Genomic DNA, 10,000 nt, shown 5'->3' with positions numbered 1-10,000 from the left:
TACTGTGGGAGATCTTCTCCCTTGGTACGGCAGCGTGTTAGATGCGCTTGTGTGACCTGTGATATATCCAATACAGTGTGCAGTACTGAGTCTGAAATCTAATGTTTGACGGTAAACGTCCTGCAGGAGGGACTCCTTATCCCGGCATGCTTGTGGACTCCAGCTTCTACAATAAAATCAAGAGTGGCTACAGGATGGCCAAACCGGAGCATGCAACCAATGACGTGTATGTTCAGCACAACATCCACCCCATACACTCAACCCCACACACTCAACCCCACATATGCAAACCCACATACGCAAACCCACATACTCAACCCCACACTCAACCCCACACACTCAACCCCACACACGCAAACCCACATACTCAAATCCACATACCCAACCCCACACACTCAACCCCACATACGCAATCCAACACACTCAACCCCACACACTCAACCCCACATACCAACCCCCACATACTCAACCCCACATACGCAAACCCACATACGCAAACCCAAATACCCAACCCCACATACCCAACCCCAAATACTCAAACTCACATAGTCAACCCCACATACGCAAACCCACATACTCAACCCCACATACTCAAACCAATATAAGCCCAGTATAAGAAAACTGACTTCCTCTCACTTGGCTGCATCCTGGGACCCACCGAGTACACGTGTAATGGGAAACAGCTCATCAGCAAGCAACTCAGCAGTTTGGCATTTATGACAGACTCTGAATCCTTGTTGCCAAGCTGGTATTGCAAGCAATAGCAGACTGTGTCTAATCTGTTTGCATTCAGGCTAGCATAGCTAAACCTTACAGCAGCATGGTCACGGAGTAGCTATTTCCTGCATGTTCAGGAGTTGCTCTGCTCTCACCCATCCATGTTAACCACACAAAGGGCTTATTCATTAGCTGAGGAGTTCAGTCAGATCTTGAGACAGAGAGGCAGAGATCTTGAGACAGAAAGAGATCTTGAGACTGAGCAGGAAAATGTCTAGAATGTGCAGGACATGGGTTCCTCAAGGTTCTTCAGGCCCATGACTGAGACTCTCTTACTGCACCTTCACCTCATTGTCACCGTTCCTGGTTGGGAGCAGCAGGTCCTCCTGCCTGACCACTGTGCTTGTGTGCCTGTAGTTATGAGCTGATGGTGAAGTGCTGGAACAACGAGCCAGAGAAGAGGCCATCCTTCTGGAGCCTGAGTGAGACCGTGGTCTCCCTGCTGCCTTCCGCTTACAAGAGGGTAAGAACTGCTCATGCCGATAGCCTCCCCTCCTCCTTCTCCTCTCCTCCCCTCCTCCCCTCCCCCTCCTCTCCTCCCCCTCTCCTCCCTTCCTCCCCCTCCTCCTCTCCTCCCCCTCCTCTGCTCCTCCCCTCCTCTTCCTCTCCTCCCCCTCCCCTCCTCCTCCTCTCCTCCTCCTCCTCCCCTCCCCTCCCCCTCCTCCCCTCCTCCTCTCCTCCCTTCCTCCCCCTCCTCCTCTCTTCCCCTCCTCCGCTCCTCCTCTCCTCTGTCCTGTCCTGGTGAGAGCACTGCCATCTTACTTTGAGCATTTGCCGTCAGTCCCTGCTTTCTTTCCGCTGCTACCATTTACTGCAGGGTTGTATTTTCTCTCCTTTCTCCCTGCTCATTCTCTCCTCTCCTCTTCTCTATCTCTCCCTCCCTCTTTCTCTCCCTCTCTTTCTGTATGCCTGTCCTTATATTCCCTCCCCTTTATTTCGTTTTTTGTTGTTGCTCAAATCCTGTTGCTTTTCTTTGCCTCTTTCGCCCGTCCTGGCTGTCCTACTTCTCCAACTTTGGGCGTGATTGCCCTATAAACAGTAATGTCTCTCTGCCCACACTGACAAGCTTCCTGTTTCCTCTGGTTTTAATGCTGTGTGTCAGGCTGAGCACACACGCGTGCTGGGCCACTAGCGGAGATTAGCGCGCTAGCTCTGCAGCTGGCTAACACCCATCGGGCAGCACAGAAGCCCACCACGCTAATCACCCCTGGCTCGCTGCATGCAGACGTCTGATAGCAATAATGACATTCTTAAACAGACACCACACATGGCACTTCAAAACTCAGTCTCCCAGAGTCCCATTGGCCAGGAGCTGGCTCGCTCCTGTAATAGCACCTTGGGCAGGGGTGTGGTGGGAAACGTGGTTCTTTATGAGTTGCGAGCCTTCACGGAACCACAGACCGGCTGCAGAAATGGAGCAGGGCATTTAAGCCGGCTGTGCTTATGGCTGTGTTGAAGGCAACGTAAGGAAAATATAAAGACTTTTCCAAACCGCCAAAGAGGACTGAGTTTTCTTCCCATTCCTTCCTGTATTTCCAGAGACAGGAGAACACATCAGGGATCTTATAATAACAGATATTATCTTTACCCCAAAAAAGATCATCAGGAATGTGTCATTAGAGCGTAGTTCACATGCTGTGGGCAGGATGGGATGGGCCTGAACACATTTGGATCACATTCATCTGTCTTTTGCTTTATTTTAAAATAGAACTGTCTTAATCCTGAAATGAATATATATGAGCAGGCAAAAGTGGTTAAAATAAGTTCTCTAATATCAAGTATCTGTGTGCGTGTGTGTGTGTGTGTGTGTGTGTGTGTGTGTATGTGCGTGTGCGTGTGTGTGTGCGTTCAGAACTATGAACGCGTGAACAATGACTTCCTGAAGAGCGACCACCCGGCGGTAACACGGGTCCAGTGTGTGCAGAACGACAACGCCTACCTGGGCGTGGCTTATAAGAACCAGGGCAAGCTACGGGAGCGTGAGAGCGGATTGGACGAGCAGAGACTGAGCTCTGACAGTGGCTACATCATCCCACTGCCCGACCTCGACCCGCTCTCCGACCAGGAGTACACCAAGAGGAACCGCCACAGGTGAGCAGCAGGGGGCGGCAGCGAGCCACTGCACGGGCTAGCACGCGGCATGAGCGCCTGGCTTAGAGTGACCGGCCTTTAAGACAGACACCGTGCTCTTAAATTGGCAGCTATGATAACTGCAAAATGGAATATGACTCACTATAATTTTGCTGACGCTGAAATTATTATTTATTAAGACTTTAACAATATTATTTAATAAAATCCAATCTGGCGCTAATTTATTTTCAACTGTGAATTGATATTACAGCCACCTAAATGAGTCTTCCTAAAAGGAATTGTAATCCGAGACAAGTGTTTGAACCAGCCCTGTGTACAGCCTGTAGGTGTGTGTGTGATTAGTTGTTTGTGTTAGGTTAGCGTGAAGTTGAACTTGCGGCTGATCTTTGTGTGTGTGTGTGTGTGTGTGTGTGTGTGTGTGTGTGTGTGTGTGTGTGTGTGTGTGTGTGTGTGTGCGTGTGTGTGTGTGTGTAGCTCCCAGACGTCTGAGGAGAGTGCTATAGAGACAGGGTCCAGCAGCTCCACTCTACCCAAGCGGGAAGGAGAGACACTTGAAGATGTCACTCTGTTGGACGAGATGTGCCTGGACTCGGGGGACCTGGTGGAGGACAGCTTCCTGTGAGAGGTGGAGCAAGACACAGAGACAGAAAAGGAGGGAGGGAGGCAGAGACAAAGAGATGGAGAGAGAGAGAGAGAGAGAGAGAGAGGGAGAGAAAGACACTCTGTTCTCTAAAAACAACCTTCCTAAAGGAGCTGAAGAAAGTTGGAGAAAAATTCAGACATCAACGTTAAACCACCTCCAGACGACCTCTCTCATCCGTCTTCCTCTTCTCCAAACTCCTCCTCCCCAGACCTGTTCATCGCCCCACAAACCCCTGAGAATAACCACTTCACTGCCTGGATGTCCTGTGAGGTTCTTGTCGGTCGGCTTGTGGTTACACACAGTGCCCTCTACTGGGGTGGAGGATAGCCCGGTAAAATGCTGTTCTGTGTGCAAACACGCAAAAGTCTGACTCAGTGAGTGTTTCTGTGGAACCGACCGGCGTTCTGATTTTCAACCTGCCTCTCAGGCAACTGAGACTTAAGAGGAAACAAGATGGAGAAGGTTTCTGTTTCCATGTGTATTGATGTTTTTATTGTATAGGACTTTATCTTGGGCATTTTTAACAGCTGAATAAGCAGGAATCAATCAAAGATCTGATGTATCAAAGACACTATCAAACTCCACAACTGGTTACTTTCCTGATTGGTCAGTCCAAGCTTCCAAGTACCACTACAAAATGTTTAATAAATATATCTTACAAGGGCAGGTGACTGGACAAACATGGACTGTTGCCTCTGTTCAAGTCCATTGTGCTTTGTTCTCTCAAGAACAGCACATCAAAAGAAAAGCACAAACTCTGAACTACATGCGTATACCATTCCTGGTCCTTATCAGTGTATTGTCAGTGACTCCATAAGTGCATCCATTTGAATTTTATTTTTTTAATTTTTCCACAAGTATAAATGTGTACTATAATTTGTGAATATGGGTAAGGGAAGGGGAAATTTTATGGTCCTAAATGAAGAAGACAGCAATAATGTTTTTGACTTGTGGGTCGCATGCACCTTTGTGGCTTTAACCATTGAAAAAAACAACAACAAACAAACCATGATACCATTCCAATTGTGACACATCGCTAAGCCCAACCAAAGCTGGAACAGGTTGTACCTGTATCAAGGTGACAGCCAGCATGATCGTCAAGGTTTCAGATGTGTTTCCAGTGTGCACAGGAAGGTTTGACCCCGCGACCGGAGTGATGACGCGGGCAGGCAACCATTCCCACGACTTTAACGTCGTTAATTCCCAGTCATATGAGGACAATAAGCTGGAATGTTTTGATGCTGTATGCGACATTGTAACATATTCATCTATTCATTCATTTCTTTTTTGAATAATCTGAACCAAATGAAATATATTGGCAGGTTTAGATGATGTATGCAATGTTGTCCTTTAATGTCGAATAAGTCTTTCTTCTAGAGCTTAGGACCTGTGCAACAGTGAAACCAGGAATGCTGTGAATACACAGAGGGATGGAGGGGTTCTAAAAAAGCACAGAGCACACTGACATGCACCAGACCAGCAGGACCAGCATGGTGATTGCTAGTCATTCAAGGGAAGGAGGGAAACCCCAGCCTGTCTGTGTTCTGGCTCTGTTCTGGCTCTGATCTGGTTCTGTTCTAGTTCTTATCTGGCTCTGTTCTGGTGCCTGAGCACCTCTGATCCAACCAATGATTACTTATTTCTGATGTGCTCAAGTACTGCAAAAAATCTAGACTGGTGGGGGACCAAATTGGGAACATGCTCTAGAAAAGTAGAGAACCAAACCTAGACACCTGTTTGTTTATGATTGCCATGACAACCAGAAAAGGTAGCCATTTCGGAGCAGATCTGATATAAAACATTTCTCTTGTCTCCAGTGTTTAATGACTTCACCTTTATCTGCTGCTGTGAGGGACTTTGTTGTGTTTATTTGATGCTCGTCCTTGTGTTTGATGTGCGGTAGACATTAGACCAGAGCTTTCACTGTGGAAGGATTTGGTTTAAAGCCAAGCCTACTTATATGTCACCTGTGTCTTGGACTGTAGTCCTGAAGCATCGTGGGAGATTTCCTGTGTTACTGGTTTGATGTTATACATCACTGCGTAGTAAAAGGCTTCTCAGTGTTTTTCCATCCAGCGTTATCACTGCCTGCCATAGAGTCTGTATCCTCCACGGCGATCTACTCTATGGACATAATGAAAAAGAAGAAAAAAAAAACATTGCACTTTGTAGATCTTTTCCTGCTTCTGTCGTTTTATGTTTGTCTTGATGGTGTCTGTGATAAAAGAAACAGTTTTAAGAGTTTTATTTGCATCCATTTCAAAAGTCAGTAGACCGAGTGTTTTTGCAGAAAGAGACTGAGAACTGAAAGGTATGAATTATATTCCATGGTACAGTATGTGTAATTATAGATAGTTACTCACAATACCAGATGTTATCCACCTGCTTTATTATGCATTATGACTATGTACATTCAGATGATTTATATTTCAATAAATGAGATTTAATAATGAGATTATTGGATTTTGCAGGTGTATTTTATGTCCATTTTGTGTGTCTGTGTCTGTGTGTGTCTGTGTGTGTGTGTGTGTGTCTGTGTCTGTGTCTGTGTGTACATGTGTGCATTGTGTGTGTGTGTGTGGGGGGGGGGGGGGGGTGCAAAAGCCTGTCATCCAAAGTGTCTCTCTAGGAAAGACAAATACTGTCAATTTCAGTCATATTTTTATATTATGCAAAGTACAATCACTGCGTGTGTGTGTGTGTGTGTGCGTGCGTGTGTTGTTACCCAGGTGACCGTCTAACGTCTAACTACACTAGTACTACATCTATCACACTGTTCTATAATCTCTCGAAAACGCAAGTCTTCACAACGCAAGTGGCTCTCCCAGTATCCCTAATGCCCAGTGTGCAATAACTCTACAACTCCCTCATCTTCAACATCTGAGTGTGTACTGGGAGGAAAACGCCAGTTCTATGATGCCAGTATTCTTTCAGGAAATACACTTGTCCGGCAAAACTTCTCGACAGCTTTCTATTGCAGAACAGTATATTCCACGGGAAAAAAAAAGTAGGATGTAATATGAACAATACACCACCAGAGGGCGTAATACATCACCAAATGTATGTTTAAGTAAACTTCGCAGCTACTGATATTTGTGTTCCTGTTCCAAATGTTTGTTCAGAAGTTTTTTAAAATGTTGTTATGCTCATTTCAACTTGCTTGTCAAAGTCTGAATTACGCAATTATAGCTTATATCTATATCATATAAGTAAATATATTTTTGTGCTTTGTCGAATTGGGGGGACAAAATGTATGTATGTATTTCTAAAGATCTGAGATGAGCTTATAACCTATACATATTTTTTAAACCATTTTAATATTACTCAGATGATGGGAGATGAGAAACATTATTAGACATTAAAAAGTTTCCCTTAGGAAACTTAGGAAGTTTGGGAACCAATGTCCAAAATCCACAGACGGACATATCAGGAAACTTCAGCCAGTAGTTTCTAGGAGTGCTGAAGTCAAAGGTTCTTTACCTGGGCTAATATGAAGAGGTAGTGACAGGATGGTTGTGTGGTGTGTGGATGTGTGTGGGGGTGTATGCAAATTCTAGGGCTGCAATAAAACCACTGTGACATGTCAACACCTCTATGCAAATGAAGTGCAATTAAAGTGTAACTCACACAAACCCAAACATGCTTGCAGAAGTGTGGAATGTGAGCATCAGGGCTTGGAGACCCCCTGCCAGGAGACTTAACACTGGCAGCGCTGTACCAGACGTCACCATGGCAGCAGTGGATGTTCTCTACAGTCTGAACTGTCTCACACTTTGTCATTGGACCAGAAAGCTGCCGTTTAAGGCCTGAGGCCCTGCCCATGTATCTGGTGTTATTCAAATCACTATGGTGATAACGCAACAGCCTTATCATTCCTCAGTGGACAGCAAGCGGACGCCTGTGGTGTAAACGTACAGCAAGCTCGGCGCCCGACTACCTCGTCGTGCCGAACGTGTGTGTCGGCGTGTCGTATCCCAGGAACTTCTTTCTTATACAAACATTGAGGATCAGCAGAAATCTGATTTCTGTCAAAACAAAGAAGGCTTCCCAGGGAACTCTGCAACACAAACTTTTAACTCGGTTAAGTGGCAGGACCAAGCCTGCTCGCCTTCTCTCACCAGCAACGCTCATGCCACCGCATGATTTGAATATGCTCTGTACAGAGGGCGAGACACCTGACGCCCCCACAGGGCCCTGTACACGTCCGACTTGCGGGTGGCACAGTGACAACGCTCCTAATTTGTGAAGCAATACCAAAACAGAAAGGAACCTCCGTGGACATGTGTAGAGCAGGTTTCAAACTAACTGCAGATGGCTTTGCATTCCGGCACTCAGCCAAAAACTTGCACAGTGTAAATTTCAGCTAGCGTTATTTTCTACCTGTTGGAACTGTAAACAATGCCACCACAGTTAGCAGAATGAATGTTCTAATAATCGCACATAAATGAACACAGTATGAGTTCATTCACATATCAATGACAAACCCTGACAAATGCTGCAGTATATCCATAGAGAATTCTCCAATAAATTCATTGGTTAAATAATTTAATGAACATGTAAATAAATAACATACGTGGAGGAAAAGGTTTACTGGTTTATTTATTGACAGAGACACTGAAGTACATAGTAAAGGATTTACACACAGATATATGGTTTAGTCTCTCATTGTCCATAAGAGAAGACACTGAGACCTGTTCTGAAATGGGGCATCAGTGGGGCATCAGTGTGACTGGGCTTAATGTTCTTTAGTGTTAATCTCTTATCCCCATAAAAATGAATAATGCACAATTAGTTGTCCACTGGAACCTCATGGGATATTAACAGAAAATACTAGAGCCAATCAGAAATCCCCAACCTTACAGCATGGGTATTGTCTCGGTGCATGCTGACGCACTGCCTGTCCAGGATCACACTAACGGGATGTGAACCTGAGGTCACAGAGGTCACCACCGCCAGGAGAGGTGACCCGACAACTCCAGCTGGGGTTGTCGCAGCAGACCTGGAAACCAGTCGACTAAAAGACTGATTCCGATGCATGTTGGGAACAACGTCTGGACACAGCTGAGGGCTGCTGGATCTTCACTGATGCATTAATGCAACGTTTTCTGGTGGACTCTTTTAACAGTGAACCCAGATCCTACAGCGAGGCCCAGCCAGTGGACGGCTATGAAACCTAACCATAGTTTGTTTTGCCTTATCAGAGATGCAGTGAGATCTGATTGATGATGCATTTGGGTTGCAGAGGCGAGTGGGGCCAAATTAGATTTGTTACCTCTCAGCCTTGCTCGATATGTAGCAGTCTCTCGGGTGTAACCCGACACCCCAGCCCAATGTGCTTGCTGATCTTTCTGTTCTGCTCCTTTGTGTTCGCTGTGCCTCTCCGGACCGCGTGCATTCCCCCTGAGGCCGTCTCCAGTTACCCACGCAGCCCGGCGCTCAGACAACTGTTGTTTTGGCAGGATCTCGGGGCCACATTAAAAAGCCCTATCTGTAACCGATACCTCTGATTGATTTATCACTTAGACATAAACTCGTCACCGCTAAATACATATTGAAAACACTAGAACAATTGCACCAGGACAATTGTCTCTGAACTGCACGCCAATTAAACTCCAACCTCGACTGCAAAAGCAATATGTCCACAGGCACTCAGTAACAATGGTCTTCCCTGAGTGGATCTCTTGGGGGAATTGTTTATCGATTCAAGGCATAATTCATGGCCTGTCAAAACAAACCAAAACATAATTCTACAGGTTCCCAGGTGATGAGGAAGGAGACTCGAGGCAGGGTAGGTGATACGCGCTAAAGTCAAACAAGTTAAAAAAAGACACTTAAACAAAGTCAGTTTCATCTGTCACATCCTTATTTCCCACTCGGCTTCTTGTCATGTTTCTTGTATTTGTGGCTCTTTCTCGTTCTCTCTTGGAGTCAGGCACCTAGTAGAAAAGAAAACATGATTTAAAAAGGCCTCTGGTTCCAACTCGCAGGTATCCCTAACTTGCTGCTAGTTCACCACGGCCAGCTGCAGCTCACACACGCTCAGCCACGCTGGACCTGACACATGACTCTTTATTATGTAATAAAAGCAGGCAATGTGCTTCTAAACAAACAAGCCCTTGGCAGTAGTGGAAAAAACACATTAAAGGTCACATATTTGTGCCATAACCTGAGATGTTGATCTAGGTATTTTTGGTTTTGATAGCAATATGTTGCTTAACGAATATTTAGCCGTTATTTGGCTTATATGGAGATAGTTTTAACACTCCTGCATGGCTGATAAATGCCATAACAATAGTAAGAAAACAGTCTTGCACACTGGCTCTTGTTCACATGCACAGTTTTGCTGGAAGGCAAGGAGGTAGAGTTAGATAAATCATTTATATGCTGTTAGTCTTATGACTGGAATCAAGCATTTGTCATGTGGCAATATGGTTTGGGTAGAGTACATGCTCCAAAACTCACACAAACACACACACACACACACACACA

At 45.5% G+C, this 10,000-nt stretch overlaps 1 protein-coding gene across 1 annotated transcript in view; it reads left to right on the top strand.

Moving 5' to 3' along the window:
* pdgfra (platelet-derived growth factor receptor, alpha polypeptide) overlaps positions 1 to 5,969 on the top strand; it is a 22,800-nt gene extending 16,831 nt beyond the window's left edge. The window contains exons 24-28 of the mRNA XM_027024452.2: positions 1 to 24; positions 127 to 226; positions 1,135 to 1,240; positions 2,630 to 2,868; positions 3,343 to 5,969. The exon at positions 1 to 24 is cut by the window's left edge and continues 88 nt beyond it. Coding sequence (XP_026880253.2) covers positions 1 to 24; positions 127 to 226; positions 1,135 to 1,240; positions 2,630 to 2,868; positions 3,343 to 3,490 — 617 coding nt within the window. The 3' untranslated portion in view covers positions 3,491 to 5,969. The remainder of the gene's footprint in view (positions 25 to 126; positions 227 to 1,134; positions 1,241 to 2,629; positions 2,869 to 3,342) is intronic.
* The last annotated feature ends 4,031 nt before the right edge of the window (positions 5,970 to 10,000 follow it).

Source organism: Electrophorus electricus, chromosome 3 (genome assembly GCF_013358815.1).
Source record: "Electrophorus electricus isolate fEleEle1 chromosome 3, fEleEle1.pri, whole genome shotgun sequence".
Taxonomy (NCBI): domain Eukaryota; kingdom Metazoa; phylum Chordata; class Actinopteri; order Gymnotiformes; family Gymnotidae; genus Electrophorus; species Electrophorus electricus.
The sequence above is the reverse complement of the archived record's forward strand: the minus strand, read 5'-3'. Positions and strand labels throughout refer to the sequence as shown.